This window comes from Heloderma suspectum, chromosome 6 (assembly GCF_057233095.1).
Source record: "Heloderma suspectum isolate Gila_16-S chromosome 6, 16-S_ref, whole genome shotgun sequence".
In the NCBI taxonomy this organism is placed as follows: Eukaryota; Metazoa; Chordata; class Lepidosauria; order Squamata; family Helodermatidae; genus Heloderma; species Heloderma suspectum.
The window spans coordinates 29,949,077-29,973,366 of NC_139463.1; the positions used below are offsets into that span (position 1 = coordinate 29,949,077).

The 24,290-nt window shown below is 45.7% G+C and overlaps 1 protein-coding gene across 1 annotated transcript in view; it reads left to right on the forward strand.

The window, feature by feature from the left end:
- Positions 1-24,290, forward strand: part of KCNU1 (potassium calcium-activated channel subfamily U member 1) — a 166,534-nt gene that overhangs the window by 35,248 nt on the left and 106,996 nt on the right. The window contains exons 8-13 of the mRNA XM_084807247.1: positions 1,200-1,291; positions 2,440-2,550; positions 5,564-5,669; positions 9,704-9,786; positions 11,989-12,058; positions 15,366-15,518. Of these exons, the coding sequence (XP_084663373.1) occupies positions 1,200-1,291; positions 2,440-2,550; positions 5,564-5,669; positions 9,704-9,786; positions 11,989-12,058; positions 15,366-15,518 (615 nt within the window). The remainder of the gene's footprint in view (positions 1-1,199; positions 1,292-2,439; positions 2,551-5,563; positions 5,670-9,703; positions 9,787-11,988; positions 12,059-15,365; positions 15,519-24,290) is intronic.

Consider the following 24,290-nt stretch of genomic DNA (forward strand, 5'->3'; position numbering starts at 1 on the left):
TGACAGATGTTCCATTCTTATAGTAAGGCAAGCAGTGAACCCTGCATGTAAAGAAATGTCCCTGAAGTTCTCAAAAATCCTTGCAAAGGAAGCAGAAAAATGATCACCTCTTTTGCAGGGAAGTAAAGAGGCTGAGAAAGGGCAGGAGATGATTTGGCATGGTGCTTATGCAGTTTTTGCAAAATGGTCCTTTCAGGGAATGTGTTGAGGTGGAAGCTCAATCTTGTGTCATCCTTGGCATCCATGACCATCGAAAGTGTAACAGTGACCCTGTTGAGATTAGGGATATATAAGAATATCATGTTTTGCTTGCAAAAAAATGTGAGCATGCCCCACTCAAATATCCAAATGTGAGGGGGAGCACATGTCCACTGGAAATATTCACAAATTGTCCATCACATGCTCAGACTTGTCTCATTCCCTATTACCAGTTTGATTTGTGCAAATCTCCTTATTTGCACAAATCTCCTCAATGGACTGATTCAGCATCACTTTAATCTATGGAGAAAATTTGCACAAATTGGAAAATTTGCACACATTTGTTCACTGCTTGATTTGCACAATTTTCCCATTCACACAGAGTGAGGAGCGATCACAAGCATGAATAGGAATCAGGTATGAGATGAATGGTGAGATGATATTTAGAGAATCCTAACAGAACAACTTGGTTGTTCAGGCAGGCATCTGGGGTGGGTTAGTATATTTTTAAACAATGTTTTAATGTGTAATTCTACTGTTTTAAATTGTACTGTTGTACATCACCCAGAGGGGCCGAGTGACCAGCCAGACGGGTGATTAAGAAATTAAATAAATAAATAAATAAATAGCAGTCTAGAACATCGCCTGTTCACCCAACCCTAACCAAGATGTAACAACAAGCCATGTTTTTTTGTTATATGAATGAACTGGCATATAAGCATCAGGCCTGTGTGCTCCTTCTTTCCTTTATGTGCAAAGGGAGGAACTGTAAACCTTCCATATTATTTGCCAGTGAAAAGAGCTACATTTTGATTTTTTTTTGCCAAATTTTAGTTTATCTTCAATTGGATTTGCTCTTACCTTTGTTTGTCTTACAAACAAACAAACAAACAAACAAACCATAATGATGTAGGCAGTGCCTTTCCTGAATTTCTACATAGGCTGTAAAGGGTATTGTTAAACCTGGGAAATTAATTGAGCTTGTATATCCATTACCCTAGATCCTCTTTGCAAATCTGGTGCCTGAAATAGTAGACATTGTTGGAAGCACTAAGATCTACAAGGGTTCCTATATGTCTGTGAAAGGAAGAAAGTGAGTGGTTTTGATTTCATATTCATTGCAGATTTGGTGTTGTTGTTTTTAAATAACTTTGAATGTGAAAATTTGCCGTAATTCGCATCACTTGATTATCTCATATGAGAGAGAGAGAGAGACTATATCAATCTGTTTTTCATGATCAAATGTACCCCAAATGTACCCCAATCCCCTATCACGGCTAAAGACATGGACGCAAATGGTGGCAGCTACGGCGGCAGCCATTTGCATTCCTTCCTATTGCTGTGATAGGCTATGTATATATTTACATAGCCTATCACAGCAAAAGACAGGGGCGCAAATGGTGGCCGCTATACCATTTGCGCCCATGTCTTTTGCCATGATAGGCTGCGTAAATATATATGTAGCCTATCACGGCTAAAGACACAGATGCAAATGGCAGCGGCTATGCCATTTGCGTCCCTGCTCTGAGCTGTGATAGGCCACGTAGATACTTATGTAGCCTATCACGGCTTGCCAGGGACGCAGATGGTGGCCGCTGAAGTGGCCGCCATTTGCGGCCGCAGCCCAGCAACGGCTGGAGCCGCTGGAGCTGCCGCTGCTGCCGGCCGCCGCCGGAGCTGCCGCCACTGTCAGTGCCACTGCCGCCACCACTGAAGCCACCACTGCCGGAGCCACAGCTATGTAGGCTCCGTTTCGCAGGGCTTCCGTGGGGTAGTGAGGTGGGTTGCTCTGTTCTGCCATGGATTCCGGGGGGCCGAATTCACTGGAATTCAGCCTCCCTGGGATCCGTGGCGGAATTCTCTAACATCCCTAGGCACTGCCTTCTTCCCCTCTCTTTGCTGAGGGAGCAGGTGCCTGAGCTCTTGCCTGACTCAGCACGCTGCGAGTTGGGCAAGAGCTCAGGTCCATGAACTGGTGTCTGGGGGACCGAATTGGCAACTTCTCACTGGGCTTCGAGCCCCAACCAGATGCTCGCACCATCCCTACACACTACCGAGCTGTCTGCTGAAGCAATATCCACAGCCCTTAGCCAATTGCCTCAGTCTGTGACTTTTAAACATAAAATATGGTTTTAGAACATCATGCTGGCTGTTATGACCATCAGGTTTGTAATGGGGTGACTGTGCTACATTTGTCAAACAAAGAAAATGACTGTTGGGCTTTTTGTTTTCTTTCCCTAGGTATATTGTTGTTTGTGGTGATATCAATCTGAACAGTGTAACTGCTTTCCTAAGGGACTTCCTAGCCCAGGCTACAGGAGGAGTTGCCACTGAGATCCTGTTTCTGGGAGAGTAAGTATTATCTGTTGTCTGTGATATATCATATTGATGTCCATTGATAAATATTACATACCACCCAAATTTCAAGAGTAGAGACTAGGGACTGATGGACCATTTTGTTTCTTGTTCTGGACAATTTTGTGTTCATTCATGATTCTGTTCCACCCTGTTTCTCCATTAATCTAAAATTATTATTATTATTATTATTATTATTATTATTATTATTATTTACATTTCTATACTGCCCAATAGCCGGAGCTCTCTGGGAGGTTTACAAAGATTAAAAACATTAAAACTACAATATACGGAGATTAAAAACCATTTACATAAAAAACACATGAACAGACAATATACAAAAAAGAAACATATATCTAAAACAACTTCAAACAACAATCTCAAAAACAAACAACCATAAGACATTCCAGGATTGATTAAACACTTATACTGCCAAATGCCTGGGAAAAAGGTCTTAACCAGGCCCTGAAAAGATAACAGTGTTGGTGCCAGGCAGGCCTTGTCGAGGAGATCATAATTTGGGGGCCACCACCAAAAAGGCCCTCTCCCTTGTTGCTGCCTTCCAAGCTTCCCTTGGTTAAACGCACACACACTCCACTGCATGAGAATTTATATTTGAATATGTATTTTTGAATGTGTATTCTCACAAAGTACTCACAAGCATATTTCATCTCAAGTTGTTGTTGTTGTTGTTATCATTTCTATACTGCCCAATAGCCAAAGCTCTCTCAGGGCGGTTCACAGCAATTCATAAAAAACACAACAACATTATACAACATTACAAGCATGTATTTCTTAACATAGCTTACCCTAACACAGGCATTTTTAAAATGCATTTTGAAATATTTTTGAGCTGAGAACTGCACTGCAACATCCAGAGAAGTGCACACTCTAAAGATAATTATGTTCCAATCTGCACGGTCGTCAAGGAGGTATAGATCAGGTTCATTCACACTGGAATTTGCAAAGATCAAGTTCCTCAAGCATCCAAAATGATGACCGCAAGTTTCATTTTGTTTATTTTATTTCTATACCACCCAATAACCAAAACTCTCTGGGCAGTTCACAGAGAAGTTCTTGTAGCTGCTGCTATCATTCTAAAATCCTTTGCATTGTGTAAATATGTGCAATAATGTGGGATATGAACATTGGTTTAGGGCTGCACTAAATGTTCAGGGGGCCAACATTTTTGGCATGGAAAAGCACTGACACACTGAACCTTCACTGACCCTTTCCTAAAGTTTATCTTTGCCATGGACATTGTCCATACTGGCAGTTTCTTTGGAACTACCACTTTTAAAGCAATGAGTTGGATCCAGACATAGTTAGGCTTAGAGGAGAACCATTGAAATCAATGGGACTTGTTAGATTTGGGTCTGTGTCCAGTGCTGGGAGGTGCAAATTGGGTAAATTCTGGTCAAAAACAAACTGAAATTAATTTCTCATAGATCGCTACATCTGCCGAATGGATTGACTGCCCAGAGAGCCAAATGAGGTGTTTTTAAAACCCAGGCCATTAACTAATACACTACCCTGGTTTACATTAGTGTATGACAGGGGGAGGAAATGAATTGCCCAGGGGCACCAATGTGCCCCTGGACACCTTTCTTGCTGCTCAGCAAGGTCCAATTACTACCATTTTCATTTGCCATGAATGCCTCTGGACTAAATAATGGGGCTCAGAAACATTCTTATAAATTGAAGATGGCGGGGGGGGGGGATAGATGTGTGTGTATGTGAGTAAGAGCGTGCAGCTATGAGTGGTGATCCAGAGCGAGAGAGAAAAAGAGACCAGGAGGAGACTATGTTGGCTGGCAGAGCAAAGGGGTGGGGGGAAGAAAAAAAAAGTTTGCCTGCTGTGAAATAGATTTCTGTTGGTGCTGAGAACTGTGGGTCCAAAGGAGTTGGTTAGTGTGTTCTTGCTCAGACCCTGTCTCTGCTTTGTTCACAGTAATTTGGGAAGGTTGCTTGTTCTTTGTGACTAGCTACACCATTCATGACAGCCATTTTGTGCTGGTGCCCATGACAGTTTCTCATATTGCCAAATGTGCCCATGGACCAAAAAGGTTGACTACTCCTAGTCTACAAGGTAGCTGAGGATTGTTTCTCTCCTTGTCATCATCATCCTCGTCCTGCTTCTCCCTCCTCCTTCAGACTGTGAGACATTCCACAACCACCATTCCCATGGCCATTCTTACCCCTCCCTGCTCAAGAAACACATCCAGCAGCTGTGCTGTTGTCATGAGTGGCCACGAAAGAGAGACACAGAGAGAGAGAGCACTAAGGGCTGGATGTGCCTGATCTTGTCTGATCTCAGAAGCTAAGCAGGTTCAGCCCTGATTAGTACTTGGAGGGGAGACTGCTTGGGAATCAGGCTTCCTGCATTCAGCAGGGGGTTGGACTCGATGGTCTTGTAGGCCCCTTCCAAACCTATGATTCTATGATTCTCAGAGAGGCAAAGACAGAGACAGAGAGGCTAGTGTAAAATATCACAACAGCAAGACAACAAGGAGGCTTTGGATCCACTGTGGAGGAAGTCAGTCTTTAGGTAAAATGGAAGACCATCAACAGAGTATTCAAAAATATATATTTTTAAGCTAAACATTGTAGCTTCCACCTGTGCTACAATGTAGCTGTGCTTTTAAAGGATGAATGAGGGCAGAAGCCAAAACGTTTTAGCTTAAAATATATATTTTTGAATACCCTGTTGTTAGTCCTTCTATCAGCAAAGTTCCTGACTCTCCTTCCCAGGGAGGGGCCTGAAAGGCACATGGGATCAATGTTATATGATGTGTAGTATAGTTCCCATGGAAATTCTGGCTCATTTTTCCCCTCCAGCAAATGCAGCTGGGAAGCCTGTAGAAAGCCTCCCTTCTTTCTTTCTTTCTTTCTTTCTTTCTTTCTTTCTTTCTTTCCTTTTACACAAGGAGGAGGAATAGGAAGGGGAGGAGGAGGAAGAGGAGGTGGAGGGGAAGGAAACACATGCCTTATTTTATTTTGTCTTATTTAGAAATCCCCCCAGCCTGGAACTGGAAACTATATTCAGATGTTATGCTGCCTATACCAGTTTCTTCCAAGGTACTGTCATGAAGAGTGAAGATCTGCACAGAGTTCAGGTGAGACTCCCATGCCATCTCTAAGGGCAGGCTTTAATATGGCATTGGCTCAGCTATGAATTTGCTTCTGTGGAAACAAAAGAATGGCAGGAGGCTGCCTTAAACCAAGACCAAGCTAAGCCATTAGTCCATCTAGCTCATCATTGTCTAACTGGACTGGCAGTGTTCCTACCTGGAGATGCTGGGGATGCAAGATGTTTTGCATGCAAAACACAGGCTCTACCATTAAACAACAGTCTGTCCCTCCTGTTAGCAGGGAGGCTGGCAAAGTTCAAATTGCAGAGGCCCATGAAATGTGAACTTCCCACATTTGGAACGGCGCAGTCTATTTCAGGTTGAGCACAAGCCCTTTGAGCAGGGCCAGCATCAATGGTAGATAGGGATGGATGGACTCACCTCCGTTGGTCCCTGCCAGGTGCTCGCTAAACCCCTGCCAACACCTTCTTGCCATGTTGTGCAAGCTGCTGAACAGCCTGGCAAGCACCCAGTGGCCATCCATCCCCTTAGCAAGCCTCCATTTTGTGTAAAAATGGAGGCTCGGAGTTTTCCATAAAAGTAACATTGTATAAACAGCAGCTGTAAAGGGGCCATTTATACAACATTACAGGCATAAATGGATGATTTATGCCTGTAATGTTGCATAAATGGCTCCTTTACAACCGCCATTTACGTAAGTAATGTTACGGAAAACCTTGAGCTGCTTGGTAGGCATGAGGTGGTTTGGCAAGTGGGGTCTAGGAGGCTGGGGAGTCCACCAGACTCCAACCCCCTCTTGGACTCCTGCAACATCCCTTAGGGTAGGCATAGTTGAGCTCATCAACAGTTAGCACCTGGACAGAAGGCTAAACAGGCAGACACACAGGTCAGCTAGTCACAATCTTCCAAAGTATGATGAGATGTACTGCATTTCCATATATATTACAGTAATTCCTTCTGAATTTGCATCCATCCATACAAATTAGCATGTGCACATTCTGTACAAATCTGTATCCTTTGGCCTCTTTTTTGGTGGGGCATATCCTCAGGGTAGGCTTGGTTGGGCAGCTGTCAAGGACCCATGGTCCAGCTTGGGGCCATGGACAAGAGCCCTGTGGACATGTTCTTCCTCTTTGCCATTGCAATCTGCTTGTTTACCCACTTCTTGCACTGGCCCAGACAACAGTGATGGCAAGAAGAAAGAGCAGCAGATGTGACTACCTATTTGCTCACTGTCTCTCTGCCTGTCAAGCAAACAAGTGGTAGCAATGATGAGAAAGAGGATGAGAAGCCACAGCAGTTGATGACAATAGCAATGAGAACTGGACTCACTGAGAGACTGGGGCCATTGAGGGTGTTTTAATCAGTGGCCCTCAAATGCCTGGAACCAGCCTTACCTTTGAGTCTTGTGCCAAGTTGAAAGAAGGTTCCATTCAGACACAGTTCAGAAAGGTCTTTTTCCAAGTTTCTCTAAGGAAACTTGGGTGGTAACTACACAAACAGCCAGTAACAATGGGTTTATTAGAACCAAGACACAGTATCAGCTGTTAGAACTTCTCTTGGTTCCTGTCTGTACATAAGTAACAACTTTTAACAACAAAAATGGAAACTGTAACTACACTTAAGCAAGTGTTTTGCCCCCTAATGGGCAATATCAAAATAAGTATATAGTTATAATAGCTCTACAATTGTTTGTGGTGGTAGCTTTCTAAACTTTCCCCCTTTTTTAAGGAAAGGGTGGGGTCATAGTTAGGGATGGTCATTGCTGGGAAATCCAGCCTCTTTTTTAAGGAAGGGGAGGGGTCACAGCTAGGGATGGTCATCACTGGGAAACCTGACCCTTTTTGTGCTCACCAGATTTCCATGGTGCCCATGGCTCAGCATGCATTTGGAAGCCGAGATCCAGGTTTCTTCCCGAAATCCAGGCATTTGGGGGGAAAAGGTGTTAAAAGCAAATTGCACAAATTGCAGCCACAATGTGTGCAATTATGTGAATTATGGCTACAATTTGCACAAATTACAGTCACAAATTTGCATGATTTGTGCAAATTGCTATCTATGTATTTTTTTAAAGAAAATCTATGAACTGGCCTGACTCGATGCAGACAGGGATGGGCGAACTCACCATTTCTCACCCTGCATGCCACTCGCTAGAGCCCCGCAGTGCAAAACAGCCATTTATGCAACATTACAGGTGTAAATGGTCGATTTACACCTGCAGTGTTGCGTAAATGGCTGCTTTACAACCACCATTTGCACAAATGATAATTTAAGAAAAAGGCCAAGCTTCCATTTTTATGCAAAATCTCAGTTTGGTGAGGGAGGCAGCGGCTGCGCGCTTGCCCAACTCAGTGCATGCTAAGCTGGTGAGAAATCGCTGAGCATCTAGCCCAAACCAGATGCCCACGCCATCCCTAGATGCAGGTCAAGTCAGGTCAGCTTGTGTGACAGGAAGTCAAAGCTGGAGTGGGGGGAGGCAAGCTGATAAAAGCTCGGCGAGCTTCACTGGATGGATCTCTAGTCATGGCTCAGTGGTAGAGAACATGTTTTTCATGCAGGGTTCAGTCTCTGGCATCTGCTGCCAGTCAGTATAGACCTTACTGTGTCAGATGGACAAATGGTCTGACCTGGCATAAGGCAGCTTCTTTTATTCAGTAAGGGAACATCCCCCAATCCCCCATTTTCTAACAATGATAATTGAACAACAGTGAACAATTTTGGTTGTATAGGCTTCTTTTTTCCAGAAGTGAGATGACTTTGGATCTTGGGAACTGACTGAGTGTTTTGGGAAAGGGGGGAATTGCAGTCCTCACAACCCCCCTCCCCCCAGCAGCTGCATTTCTCCCAGAATGCCATGAAACACTACTAAATTGTCCAGAGCATTTTGGGAAGGGGGTAATAGGGGCCAACTGATGGTAGCTACTGAGATGGTAGACACAGCAGTGAAGCTTTAAAAAAGGGGTGGGGGAGAGTTTTAAAACAAAAAGATGACAAGCAATATCACCAAGCCTCCCTACCCACAATGCTTTGAATAATTTCATCCCTCGTGAAAAAAGAAATCAGCAAATGTCCCCCTCCTTTGCTTCATGTTCATGGGATTTTACATTTGGGACAGATTTCTTTCTTTTTTTCCTGTTTTTTTTTATTCTCAGCCATTTCTTTGTGAAAGGTGGTGGGGTTATTAGTGAGGGGTGGGTAGTAACAGAAGCATAGTTCCCATCCTGCCTCAAGTCAGACCCACCTCAAAGGGGGCTGGACATGAATCGAAAAGGGCCCAGACTTTGGGGGAAAGGGTGAGGAAGTTTTTATTTCCACCCCCTCAAAGCCTTGTACCTAGGGATGTACAAATCCCTTACCTTCTTCCGGTCCAGGGCATCCGTGGGGGGGGGAAGTGATCCGTCCCTCCCTCTGGAATCCTCCCCACCTGACTCCACTCCATGGCAAGGATGTGGAGCCACCGGCCAGGGCCAGCTGCAGCCGGACTTCCGGCCACTGCCAGGCTGCTGTGGCCGCAAATGGCGGCCATCGTAGCAGCCACAATTTGCGTCCTTGCATTAGGCCATGATAGGCTTCTTAAGTATTTACGTAGCCTATCATGGCCTAATGCAGGCATGCCAATGGCAGTTGCTATGATGGCCGCCATTTGCTGCCGCAGCAGCCCGGCAGCGGCCAGAAGACAAGCCAGAGCTGCCGCTGCCTCATCCACCACAGCATCTGCCGCCAGGTAAGTCCATTCCGGGGGGGATTTCAGGGGGTGACGGGGGGGAGGCCGTTCCGCCATGGACTCCGGGGGTCCACTGGCGTCCGTGGAGGAATTCTCCAACATCCCTACTTGTACCATGATTATTAATAAAGACTCAATTGCTTTGGAAACTAAATGTGTCAGAGGAGGAATTAACAGTAATACATATGAAACTCTGAGACTGTTCAGGTTTCTTTGGGAGCTTGCCCAACTGAACACAGATAGTCTTATTGCTGAGTAAATATGCACCAGATTGGATTGCCAACTTACTCCCAATATTCCCCCCCCCCTTTCTCTCTCTCCCCTTGGGAAATAGATGGGTAATGCTGAAGCATGTCTCATCTTAGCTGACACGTGTTCTGCTCAGCCTTACATTGAGGATACTTCAAACATCATGAGGTAAGGCAGGAACTGACAAGTAGTTTTTCAGCCCTGGATTTGTCTGTTCAATCAATGAGGACACTTAGAACCCAGCCAGGAAATAAAATGGCTTTGCCCTGGTGCCCCCTTACAAATTTCTCTGTTGGTGGAACTGGCAGGTAAGGTTATGTAATTCTAGATGCTTTCATGGAGGATAAAGCTATCAGTGGCTACTGGTCATGATGTCTATATATTACCTCCAGTATCAGGGCAGTATGCCTCTGTATGCCAGTTGCTGGGAACGCACATGGGTGGGTCCTGTTGCATTCATGCCCTGCCTGTGGGCTTCCTATTGGGATGTCTGGTTGGCCATTGTGCAAACCGAATGCTGGACTAGATGTTCCTTTGGTCTGATCCAGCATGGCCCTTCTTATGTTTATATTCAAAGGATGGAGGGTAAGGGGGAAATTGGGATTGCATCCACTATCAAAGCTCCCAATTGACGTATGTTTGCCTGAATACTGTCTACAAGTTATGCAACCAAATAGGAAACCTGCAGTCACAAGTGCAACACCTCCAGATGTTCAGATGAACACATGGAGCTCTGGATCTTGGAGAGCAGGCATGACTCCAATTCCACCAAAAAAAAAAAAACAACACAGAGGCCCAATCACAGCCATCGAGAGGGGTGAAGACACTAAACAGAAAGACAGATGCACACGTTTACAAAATTTCCGATGTGCTTAATGTGCAATGTGCATAATTCTTAATATATGCTTGGAGCAAAATGGGATGTTGCAGCATTAGGGATATCACTAGCACCTGACTGGGTCTGGGAATCTTTCAGACTCCCCCTCCCCAACACACACACACTGCTCACCTCCCTCAACCCCACTCAGCAAGCCACCAGCCCTGCCCACCAAGCTGTGTGAGCTGCCAGGACTTACTGGACCCATCTGCTCACACCTGGGAGCGTCCCTTCCTCCATGCGAGCCACCATTTTAATGAACGATGGGGGTGCTAGTTTTTCGTATATGTTGCACACAACGGTGGCTGTAAAGGGCTATTTCTGCAATGTTAGAGGCCTTGAGGACACAGAATGCGACCCATCTCATTAACGAAATTCATACATTTCCAAGGCTTGAAATAAAATGCTGCCTTTTTTGGTGGAAAGGCGGGATATCAATGTAAGAATAATAAATAACACTGGGTTTGGGGGTGGGGATGGGTACAAAAGGAATGTGTATGTTGCAGTTGTGCATACAAACAACATGTGCATATGAAAAAAAAACTGCACACAAAATTGCTTTTTTTTGTTCAGTGGGAAAATGCATAAATTTAAAAAACATGTACAAACATGGCCCTACCATTAGACAGAGTGATGTGGTCATTTCAGGTTGCAGATGCTGGGAGACAGCGGCAGGGTGTTGGAGGAAAGAACTATGGGCCAAGCAACCTGCCCTGTACTCCCTAAGTTAGCCAGCTGCTTTCAGGGGTAGTGGATGCTGTGGAGTGTTGAACAAAGATTCAACTGCCAGTCCAGTCACTTTTTGTAAATGGAATAGGAGGGGGTACCATCTTGGCATCTTGTTATTTGCATCAGGCAGCAAAATGTCTTGGGCCAGCCCTGTGTACATATAATGCATACATTAAGAAATAAAATGAGCAAGAAAATCCACATGGATTTCCATGCAGAGGAAAACAAAAAGGGGTGTGTGTGTGTGTGTGTGTGTGTGTGGTGGGAAGCTTACAATACAATGTTGACCCAGGTCAGAAGAACCTTGGCAGTGGAAAAAATGAGCACCCTGATGTGATCAAGCTTGACAGATTCACCCAGCCCTGGTAGGGACATTTCCTCATGGTCCACAGATGCCCCCTATAGCTCCCTGTAACATCTGCTACCTCTTGGTGCAAGCTGCAGTTGGTCATCATAATGAATGCTTGCTGCTGTCAGAATGGATCTCAGAACCAAAAAAGAAAAGAAATTAAAAAAAAATGTGTTATACAGAACATCATTAGTTCCTTTTGGACAGTCTTTGGATGTAGAAAAAAAAAAAGCAAGGTTTTCTATTACACATTTGCTCAGGAAAAAAAAGGGGCAGCTGTTTTCAGCTGTATTGAGTGCAAGACTATTGAATGAAAATACTATGATGGGTCACTTTAGGCAGCTAGCGTTGTTAATGTCTTCTAATTGTCTGGCTGCAAAATGCATACCGCTCAATAGCTTTATGTTTTATGCAGGGTGCTCTCCATCAAGAATCACTTCCCACACACTAGAGTCATAATACAGATCATCCAGTCTTCTAACAAGGTTGGGATTTATTTGTTTGTTTCTTTCTTTGAGGATACATTATAGCAGAGTTGGAGTTTTGAGGCTTGGATCTAAAGGCATTACAACTGTGTGAGTAGAAGGCACTTCTGCTCATGGAAGGGTTGTGTCTTCCATTTTCACTCATCCCTTCTTCCTGCTAAATTGCCCTGCACCATATTCCCCGCTGTTCTGTAGGGTGCCCTAACAACGAAGAGTGTTCTCTAGGAGGGCATATGAGGTTGCAAAGGGAAGGTGGAGGTGGGAATGTCACATTGAGGGTGCAATCCTATAGCTGCTAGATGGTGTTTAGATGGCCATAGGATTTTTCGGTTTCTGGGAACTGAGCTCAGAGCCAGGGCTCCCAGAAATCTCCCTCCCCTCTCCTTCCTCTGCTGCCTTGTAGGCAGCATAGTTCATCCCTGGCTCTGCACTTGAAGGAACAGCATGGAGCGGGTGAAAAGCAGGTATCCCTGGGGGCAGGGAGGGGAGGAGAATGCAGAATTGTCATTACAATGCTTCCTATATGCCATCCGGCCTCCCCCCCTGGACTCTAATATGCCCCAGCTGGACAGCCAAAATCATACATCTAGCCACAAATGCAGGGTGACTGGAGCGTGGAGGAGAGGATCCCTTCTGTGCTCTGATCACCCTACATTTAGGATCTTGGGGAGGCCGAATGCCAGTGCATTTGGCCCCCTGAACTCCATGGCAAAATGGCCTGCCACCCCCTGCCCCCAGCGGATCCCTCCCGGGATGAGACTTACCTGGGGCGTATGTTCCGGACAGCGGCAGCTCCAGCAGCGGCTTCGGCGGAGGTGGCGGCGGCGGCGGCTGGTCTTCCGAATGGCTGCCGCTGCCGCCATTTGCAGTCTGTTGGTTTTTTTCTTTCCCCATTCATGATAGGCTACATAAAGACTTACGTAGCCTATCACGTCTGGCTTAAAAACAAACAAACAAACAAACGCGTACGCAAATGGACGCGGCTACGGCCGCCGCCACTTGCGTTCCTTATTTTTGGCCTTATTTTTGGCAAATAATATTCCTTATTTTGGGCAAAAATAGTGGACGCTATTTGCGTTCCCCCTTATTTTCGCCGTCTTAGTCTACGTAAATATTTACGTAGACTAAGACGGCCAAAAATAAGGAATGCAAATGGCGGCGGCTGTAGCCGCCGCCATTTGCCTACGCTTTTTTTTTTTTTAAAACCAGACATGATAGGCTATTTAAGTCTTTATGTAGCCTATCACAGGTGACTACAGGGACACAAACAGCGGCTGCTATGGCCGCCACCATTTGCGTCCCTGCTAGCCAGCGGCCGGATGTCCGGCTGCTGGCGGAGCTGGCTGGTGGCTCCGCGGAATCCCCGTGGAGAGGAGCCAGCCAGCGAGGATTCCGGGGGGAGGGATGGAGTGCCTCCCCCCCCAGCGGAACCCGGCGGAGCCAGGTAAGGGGGGTTTCGTACATCCCTACCTGCATTGGATCGTCAGCTGCCTCCAAATTTGGAAGTGGCCAACTATCCCCATGGGATTGCACCCTCCATGACTGGAAAGTTTACAAATGTTAGAATTACTTCCTCCAATAGAAACATCAGGTGGTGAGCACCAATAGAAAAGGAAGCAAAGCAGAGTAGGGATGTGTGATACTGGGAATCCCATTCTGTTCTGTTTCAGCCCGATGGGTTTTCTCAGTGTTTCCTTTCTGATAAGTGGTGGTGGAGTGTAACAGATTTTTTTTTCTGATTCTAGAAATGTTTGTATGGTTTTCCACACATTAAACAGACACTTTTTTTTTTAGCTCCAGTGATTTCCATAAATGGGATAGCGGGTGGTTGTTGTTGTTGTTGTTAGGGTCCATTGATTTGTGCAAATGGGATATTTTTCTCTCTTGGGGGGTCTTTGAATTTGTGCAAATGGGAATATATATATATATATATATATATATGGGGTCTTGTGCAAGTGCACACTTGTGCAAGTCTGTCTGTCCACTCTGTAGATCCACAGAGGCATATTTCCTTTCTAAATTCTTGTCAGTGTCATGATCTCCACATTCTACTTCATTTACTCCACCAGACCCATATTCCATACTTCTCAAGTGATTTTATTCTGACAAATCTGTTCTACAGACAGAAGAACTTGATGGTTAAAAAACAAACAAAACCCATGGATCTGTTTAAGCAAAATCAGTTTCTTCCCTATATCATCCACTTTAAATTATCTCTACTTGTAGCTGCTCCTGGTGGGGGGGGGGCGAGAGCAGACAAGACACTTGAGGGATATATTAAGCCATCTTCTTTGAGTGGTCTCTGCAAGACAGAACTTGCAGAGACAAAAACAGTCACAAGAAGTTGCAAAGGGGGAAAGTGTTCCCAGTTTAAGGCAAGAATGGTATTAGTTCAGGATAATGCTGCTCCTAGGAAGGGGGTGGGAGCAAGAAGGTATTTGTGGGAGGGGGATCCCCTTTGGGTATGGAGTTGCCTGTTGCAAGGGGATGTCCGGTTGGCCCTCCTGTTTCTCCTCTGGATAGTTCTCCTCTGGACATTTGTGCAAAGTTAAAGACTCGAAAAAAATCCCCTTTGTGCAAATTGCCGCCATTAAAAGCAAACTTAAATCTGCATATTGGATCAATTCACTAGAGATTGAGTCAATGCTAGCAGGGGGAAACGGAACAACATCAGGGCTGAACTGGTAAAATCCATTGAGATTTCACTTCAGAATGGGATTCTTATACATCCCTAAAGCAGAGCCACTGAGAAATAGGAGGAAAGTACCATCAGGATAACCTCAGTGTTTGCAGAAGTACAAAAAGACATTGAGCAACAACAAACACACCCAAACATAGCCCACAGAATGTATCAATTGATTTTTTTTTTAAAAAAAAGGAAAACCAGTTGGGGGAATGGAATGGAATCACATGAAGGAAGACATGAATGGCAAGCTGGAATCCTGAACAGAGCATTCCTATCAGATGGTTAAGACACACTGCAACATTTTGCTGCAAGCTCCAATTGTCCAAGACTTCCTCAGCTTTTAGGCCAGTTGCATTGCCTTCTCTGTGACTGTGCAAGATCAAATAGCTTAGGAATCAAAATGTGGAGTGATCTAGAAGACTACTCCCCCATTACATAAATATTTCAGAACCTTGAAATAATGGGTAATTATCCTCCCATAATAAACCAGACTTCGCGGGGAGTAAAGTCTTCTCTGCTGGCTGGGTGTGTCGCTGTTGCTGTTGTTTTAACCGGAGACTTATTATTCTGCAATTTCTCATCTTTTTGTATCACCCCCTACCCCATTTTCTCCTGAAACAGGTCTACCTACCAAAACTCCCCAATTGGGACTGGAGGAGAGGGGACAGTATTATCTGCTTTGCTGAACTCAAGCTTGGGTTAATAGCTCAGAGTTGTGTGGTGCCAGGTTTGACCACACTGTTGACCAGTCTGTTTGTTAGGGAGGATGTTCAGGTAATTCTATATTTCTCCTATTTTGGGGCCTGTTGCTGTAATCAGAGTCTTCCTTGATGCAGAGTTATTAATGCAGCTGTTCCATCTGCTTAGAGTTAAAGAAATATACACACACTGGGTTGGACTGAGAGTTGGATTCAGAAGAATCTGGAAGTCAAGAATTGTAGAAGCATCCTTAATGTGTGTGTGTGTGTGTGTGTATCTATCTATCTATCTATCTATCTATCTATCTATCTATCTATCTATCTAATCTTCCTTTACCCTCCCAGAGTTTTCCCTAGTCATAGCTAGATATTAATTCTTTGGTCCCTAGACAGTAACCCAGTGGCCATAGGATTGTTCAGAACCCTGCCCCCCTCCAAGGCTGTAAGAAGAGCTACAACCACAGAAGTTTTTTCCCCCATGCTGGGGCCTTCTTTTTGACTCCTCCCAGCCTCTCTGGTGGCTTCCTCTACAAGGTTCAAACTCTATTTTGTAGAGAGGGATGTCAGGGTTCCCCTTATGACCTGGATCCCCTGAGCAACTCCTTAAGGATCTCTTGCCTCTTTAAGAGTCCCACCTTCCTTCTTTTAAAATTCCCCTTCCAAATAACATGGGGTTTAGGCTGTAGGTGTGGGGTGATTGGCATTTCAGACACCTGGGTATTAACCACAACAGTTTACTGGTAAATTAAAGCAAGCAAATCACAACTAAAGGTATTTACACAATAGAGCCGAGTGATACAAAAGGCATTAAGAGAAAATAAAAGTTGCAAAATGCAAGTTCCTTTACCTTAGTTCTACTTAGACTTCTCCAGGGTCCTTCTTCCTGTTCCCTCTTCAGGCTCTGGTCTCTCCGACTCTGCTCTTACTGTTGTCTCTCTCTCTCTTTATATACCCTCCTCCCTCAAAACCAAAAGTACTGTTTCAAACCTGAAGAAATTAAACTTAACTGGGGAAATGAAACCACTCCTCTCAGAGATACCCCCTTCCCCCTTCAAATAAACCTCCAGGCCTCTAGGCCTGACCTTTTTCTTTTCCTTGCCTCTGTAGGCCTCATAGGAGGAAGGAAACTGGAGGAAACTGGATATCTGAGGGCATTCTGATGAGCAGGGAAGTAGTGGCCAAGGAATTAGGGGATCCTAACCCTCCCAGTCCCTGACCATGTCCTTGATCCAGGAAAACATTTTGATGTGTTCAAGAGCACATCTAAGTGTTTACCTTCCACTGCTGGCTGTAGGAGACAGATTTTTCTTCTGTCAATGGATGGAAGGAAAATACAAGAAGCCCTGCCTCACTCTTGACTTCTGCCCTCTTAGCAAGGGCCAATAGGGCATGCAAAGAAAGGAGCCTTCAGTATGACAGGCTCTGCTCTGGGAACATAGGATTGCTATCTTGGGATGTAGCCCTATGACTTACTCCCTTAAGAGCGTCCAGTGCAGAGCAGGAGGAGTGGCGCAGGTGATCGCCACCTCTGCCAGTCCTCCCACTGCATTTTCTTTGCCCATCTAGCTGGGGCATTCTGGGGGGCAGGGAGGCTGGAGAGGCCTTGGGATAGCTCATATCCCAGCCTCCCCAGTCCCCTCTTCTCCCTGCCCACTGGAACACCCCCTTTACTCCATTTCCAAGGTTGAGTTCCTGACCTTGGAGAGGCAGCCAGCATGGTTCTTTCCATGCTGGCTGTGAAGAAGGAGGGTGGGGGAGAGCACAGATTCCCAGATCTGAGGTCAGAGCACTATCTCCAAGCTTGGACTCAGGAATCCAAAGTATTCTATTCCCACCCACCCACCTCTGCTGTCTAGGGAGCCATAGGAATGTCCCCTTAGTAAAGCAATCTCAGTAGTGAAAGAAATAAGCACAATATATATCAGTAAAACTGAGAGGGTATTTTTAAATTTAATCTAATGCATCTCCACTGCATCCACTGGAGAGTTAAGCATACATGACGTTAATGACTTTAAGGAACTTATAATTAGCTGCTGTACAGGCATTATATTGCAGTTCATTTCCATTGCATTTCCCAGTGTACCAAATACCTCACAGTTATTTTCTCATTTATCCTTGCTATGAATCTGGGGGGGAGAGAGAGAGAGAGAGAGAGAGCATATTATCCTATTCAGCTTTTATGACCAGATTGGGCTTTGATTCTGAACCTTGCATATTCAGTTCCCGTTGTCCATTGCACCACAGAAGGGAAATGGGAGAGGTCAAAAATAAAGATCCTTTGGTAGTGAACATTGCTCTGTGTGTGCATGTCCTGGAGGCAATAGACCCTTGAAGCTTATGAAACCCCAACCTTGTCTGGAGAAGCCTATATGAGTCAATATAACTCCCAGTTCCACTTTCAGCTTCACAGTGCTTGCCGTTGTTCTCGTTGCTGCTTCTGCTGTTGCTGCTGCAAAGCAACATGGAACTAGAGATGGGCAATCTCTCACGTCAGATTCACTCCGGATAGGGATAGATGGATGCCACTGTGTCTGTGCTCAGTGGGTGCTCCAGCCACCATCATGCTGGAGGGCTGTGTGAGCCTCTGGAGGGCTGGAGGGCTTTCTGCCCGTGTCCCGGCCTGGCTCGCCCGTGACTTTCCTCCACCCGCGCTCCTTTGCAGCTGCCATTGTAACGCAAGATGGGGGCTCTTGTTTTTCATAAGTCTATTGTCGCACACATCAGTGGCTCTGTAGGGCCTTTTCTACAACAACGGACCTACAAAAAACAAGAGCCCCAATCTTGCATTAAAATGGTGGCTGCAAAGGAGGACAGGTGAGGAAGGCTGTGCATGAGCGGCTGGGCCCAGTAAGTCCTCTTGCCTTGCCAGCACTGCTGCCACCATGGTAGCATGGGGTGGGGGGAGGAGAAAGGAGTGCCGCTCACCCCTCCTCTTTCCTCCATCCCAGCTACCACAGCAGCACCAGCTCTGTAGAAGGATGACGAGAGAGATGGCCCTCTTGTCATTGAACTGGGAGGGGGAGAAGGAAGCAGCGGTGCTGGCAGCACAGCTTGGCAGTTTGCAGTGAGGGGCAAGCTGATCCCTGGTGCTGCCAAGGCCTGGGGTGCTCAGTGGCCAGGGCTGTCAGCGCCCCACCCAGGGGGCCAAGCACAGGAGAGTCCGCAAGCCTCCCAGATTCAGTTGGGCACCTGCAACAACCGTCTCAGGAATAATGCATTTTCTTGGGGGGGGGGAAATATGGAGGAAATGGTTTTATCTTCCTGAGATAATCTGAGAGCTCAGAACCCCTGCCATTCCTTGCCATTGCTGATCCCCCCACCCCCCCCAAAAAACAGCTCCCATGGTGCAGCCTTCTGGAGAACTACATCTCCCTTGGTTCTTGCTGAAGGGAGGAAAGGGGTTACTCTGGCTCCCAGCAGTGACGGAAGGGACTGGTGGTCCTCTTGTCAAACACCAGTCCAGCAAAGGAGGCTGCCACAACCCCTTAGATCCACCTCAGCTTGAGCCAGGGGACTCAAAGACTTTACAACAGGACACTCCTAGTACTCAGGAATGGGAGGTCAATCTGGCTACCTCTATTTCAAGCCATAGTCCTGGAACTTCAAACAGTATCAGTGAACTCAGCAGAAGGCTCTGGCTTTAGTGCAAAGACTTACTTGTAAGGAAGCACACACAACTTTCAAGGTAGAGGTGAAGTTTATTAACAGAAGGGGAAAGGGAGTGAAAAGAAATACAGGAATTGGGATAACCTTTGTAAACAATACTTCAGGCAAAAAATAACAAAGAAATACCTAAGCTGCCCTAGACATTATCTAAGTATGGGCCTTCCAATAGGACAGGGCCCAGTCCCTAAACCAAAGACTCACAAGCCTGAAAGTAAGTTGCAGTATAATGATACTGATGAAGATGAAGACAAGCCTCCTGTTTTATGCTCAGCCTCCTCACAACATAAGGAATATTTTAGCCAGTCACCATCCAGCTAACACAGTGTTCCCCACCCGAGAGGAAAGTGGGAGGTTCCCACAAGAATGTAGCTGAGATCATTCAATCCAATTAACTGAATACAGCTCTGGCATTAAAAGCCGAGGCCTCTTGAGATAATAGGCATGCAGATATTTGCAACCCTACATGCCACTCCAGCCTGTTCAGATGGCACACATGACATGGAAAAAGATGGAGTTCCAATCCTGACAGTCCCCCAGGGGCTTTGTACCCCAGCATGCAGCTAATCCATGTGTGAGAGTGAAGGAGAAGGAGCGGAGACAACATCCCTCTTCTCCTTAGGGATGGACGAAAGTCCCTTATCTTATCCTGCAGCTTGCTTCGCAGTGGGGGGGGAGGTGCTCCATCCCTCCCTCCGAAATTCTGGCTGGGGGGGAGGCGCCCCATCCCTCCGGCCGCGAATCTCATCTCCTGCTGGGACGCAAATGACGGCGGCCGTAGCCACCGCCGTTTGCATCCCTGCAGTCAGCCGTGATAGGCTACGTAAATCCTTACGTAGGCTATCATGGCTGACTTTGGGGGGGAAAAAAAAAAGCGCATACGCAAATGGTGGTGCCCATGGGTGCCGCCATTTGCATTCCTTATTTGGGCACGTGTAGTCTACGTAAACATTTATGTAGACTACGGCGAAAATAAGGGCAACGCTATTTGTGTTGCCCTTATTTTCACCATAGTTTACATGTTTACATAAACATTTACGTAGACTACACGTGCCCAAATAAGGAATGCAAATGGTGGCGCCCATGGGAGCTGCCATTTGCGTATGAGCTTCCCCCCCCCCCAAGTCAGCCGTGATAGGCTACGTAAGGATTTACGTAGCCTATCACGGTGTTTTTTGAAAATCTAGCCGTGATAGGCTACGTAAATCTTTACGTAGCCTATCACGTTTGTTGTTGTTGTTGTTTTTTACTGGGAAATGGCGGCGGCCGGTCAGAAGACCGGCTGCCGCCTCTGCTGCACCACCGCCGGGAGCCACCGGGAGCTGCCAGAGCCAGGGACATTCGCGCAAGGTAAGTCCCATCCCGGGGGGTGGCGGGGGGTGGCGGCGGACCATTTCTCCACCAATTTCAGGGGGCCGAATGCGTTGGCATTCGGCCTCCCAGAGATTCGTGGAGAAATTCTCCAACATCCCTACTTCTCCTCCCCTATCTGCCTGCTGGTCCTGCTACTGTCAAGAAAAGGCATAAGGAAATGTAATTGGGGGTGGGGGTGGGGAGAATGACAACAGTGGGGCATGGTGGGATGGAGAAGGGAAGTTGGCAGTTATTCTATAGCTCCAAGCTAGAGAAGAATCTGGGGGCTTGTAAAACAAACCTCTCCTTTGAGGAGAGCTTTTTGTTTCCCCAACATTCTTCTCCTGGTTACCAATGTGGAGAAATACACCAGCATCCCTAGATGAAACCATCCTTCAAAAGAAGTCTACCAGAACTAGGAGCTCAGTCTATTTAAGTGGGCCTTCAAAGCCTTTACAAAAATCATATTAGCTTTTGTCTGCTGGATATGTCGGTTAGAGCTGCAATTACCGTTTGCCACTCCTGTTGGAAATCATTTGATTGCCTTTGCTATTTATTTGACATCTTTATTGATTTTATGATTGCTACTTGATTGATTATGTTCTTGCTTCCTACTTCAGGGTGATTTTCTTGAAAGGCAGGTTAAACATGTTCAGTGCAATCCTAGATGTCTCTACTCAGAAGTAAGTCTCATTGAGTTCAGTGGGGCTTACTGCCAGGTAGCTGGGGGCTAGATTATATTAGATAGGAATTGAAACCTAGATGAATAAAATGAAGTGTAGTATTGCAGCTAAGAGATTAAGCATTTCCTGTGCTTTTAAATCCCATCCTCAGAATTATTTGCAGATTTGGGGTCTTCTGCAAATCTGATGAATTGTATTCTTTATTCCAGAGGTGGGTAACTTCTAGCCCTCCAGAGGTTTTGGCCTACAACTAAGGAAGTTGAAGAAATCCACAATGGAATCAAATGAGTTCAGATTTCTATGAATCTGACCTTTGAATTCTGCAGTGGACTTGCTTTTCCTGACTCGCACCTATTCCACAGACTTGTGGACTGCGGTTTTGTGTTTTTTTTCTAACTTTCTGGAATTTTACACCACTTTGGTCGTAGGAATATATATATATATATATATACACAGACATATACATATATATAAAAACTGGCTGAAAATTTGCATTTTCCCCATAGGCTAAAGCATAAAAATGAACATTTGGGAGGGGAGGTTGCACATTTTCACAAGTGCAAATGTGCAGAAATGTGAATTTGCACAAATCCAGCAACCTGGACAAAATCTAATTTCATCAATGAGTAGACAATGTAATGAAAGGCACCTGACAATCCACAGAACACAGATGGTAGGGATTTTACAAAATCCATACATCCCTAGCCACAACTCCCATGATCCCTCACCATTGGCTATGCTGGCATGGGCTGATGGGAGCTGTAGGCCAAAACCTCTGGAGGGCCACAAGTTGTCCAGCCCTGCTTTATTCAAGGCTTTCATTATAATGTCAAACATATGCAGTATCAGGACTACCCCAGCAGAACATCACTTGCCACTCAATGTTTATTTGTTCCCAATTAATCTTTGGGTGGATGTGTAAGACATCTCCAACGCTCTAGCTTTTCTGGGAGAATGGTAGGTTTGCATCTCACAGTCCTCTCACAGCAAGAGGGGAAATACATGTGCAATTCAACACTTTGGGTGATACTTTTTCCAAAAAGTAAATAAATATGAGTATGTTTAATAGTAGTTCCTTGTAGCCAACAAATGTTGTATTCACTCATGAAGCCATTATATGGAACCATATTTTAAATAAAACCCTCCCCAAATCAAGGAGAATCAGCATGATGTAGTGGTCTAAATGTTGAGTTCAGATCCCCTGTTGGCTTTGAAATCTACTAGGTTATCTTGGCCTAGTCTCTTTTAGCCCAACCTACATTGCAGCCTTGAAGGTAAAAGGGAGATAGGAAAACTATGTGCACTATCCTGAGCTCTTTCCTGGAAGGGCACAATGAAAATGTAATAAAATAAAGATAAATTATAGCTTACTTTGGAGGGGGGGGAGGTCCCCACCAGTTTTATTTGTATTTATTTTCCCTTTTATTAAGTGCTCATAGTAATGCTCTCAAAGCAATTAAACAAAACAATAAAATAGCATTACAAAACCATCATAAAATGACATGTAACATCCAAGAAAAAGACAGATTAAAACAACAAGCAAATGACAACAACAGCTGAACCAAAAGTTCTGACTTCTGAGGCATCATTTTCCTCAGAACATTTCAGAGATATCTATTTTTCTCACCCCCACAGAAAAAAGGAAAAGAAGACCCTTTTCCTGAATTTACTCGAAATATGCTCCACTGTATTTTAGGGTAGCCACCATTTTCTCCCTACAATGCTTTGAAACAAAGATAGATATGGGGCATTGTGAATGAGGTGAAATGATGGCCAGGCAGGCTTCAGCATCAATAGACAACAACAAAACCACAAACACTTAGTGCGGGGCTGGGGTGTTAGAAAGAAGCTGCAGTGTTGCCACTGCTAATGGTGAGCCTCACTCAGAGCAACTTTTGGATAATTTCTAGGGATGTCAGAGAATTTTACCACGAATCTTGGGGAGGCCGAATGCCAGCGCATTCGGCCCCCCAAAATCGGTGGCAAAATGGTCTGCCCCCCCCGCCCCCCCCGGGACAGGACTTACCTTGGGCAAATCTTCCTGGCGGCGGCGGTTCGGCTGCGGCGGCCAGTCTTCCGACTAGGGATGTATGAAAGTCACTTACCTTTTCGCAGCTTGGCTTCGTGGTGGGGGGTAGGCACTTCCCTTCTCCCCCCAAAGTTCAGGCGAGGGGGGGGAGGCTTCCCACCTCGCCCGGCCGAAATTCAGGCCAGGGAGAAGCGCCCCATCTCCCCGGCCGCGAAACAAAAAGTTAAAAAAAAGACCCCTTGATAGGCTAAATGACGATTTACATAGCCTATCATGGCTAGATTTCCAAAGTCAGCCATGATAGGCTACGTAAATCGTCATGTAGCCTGTCACAGGTGACTTTGGGGGGAAAAAAGCGCGTACGCAAATGGTGGCTCCCATGGGGACCGCCATTTGCGTTCCTTATTTTGGCACGTCTAGTCTACGTAAAGATTTACGTAGACTACGGCGAAAATATGGGCACGCTATTTGCGTTGCCCTTATTTTCACCGTAGTCTATATAAATCTTTACGTAGACTAGACGTGCCAAAATAAGGAACACAAATGGCGGTCCCCATGGGAGCCGCCATTTGCGTACACGCTTTTTTTTTTTTCCAAAGTCACCCATGATAGGCTACGTGACGATTTACGTAGCCTATCACAGCTGACTTTGGAAATCTAGCCGTGATAGGCTACGTAAATAGTTACGTAGCCTATGCACAGGTGTGTGGGGTTTTTTTTACTTTAGTTTTTTTTTTTTGCAATGGCGGCGGCGGCAGCCGGTCGGGAGACCGGCCGCTGCCCCCGCCCGCGCCGAACCACCGCCAAACCGCCGCCGGGACCCGCCACCGGGAGGGACATTCACCAAAGGTAAGTCCCGTCCCAGGGGGGCGGGGGGGCAGAGAATTTCACCGCCAATTTCGGGGGGGCGAATGTGTTGGCGCTTGGCCCCCCAAAGATTCGGGGAGAAATTCTCCACCATCCCTACTTCTGACCAGCTGCCGCTGCCGCCATTTCCTGTAAAAAAAACAAAAAAACGTGATAGGCTATGTAAAGATTTAAGTAGCCTATCATGGCTAGATTTTTAAAAAATCCCGTGATAGGCTATGTAAATGTTTACGTAGCCTATCATGGCTGATTT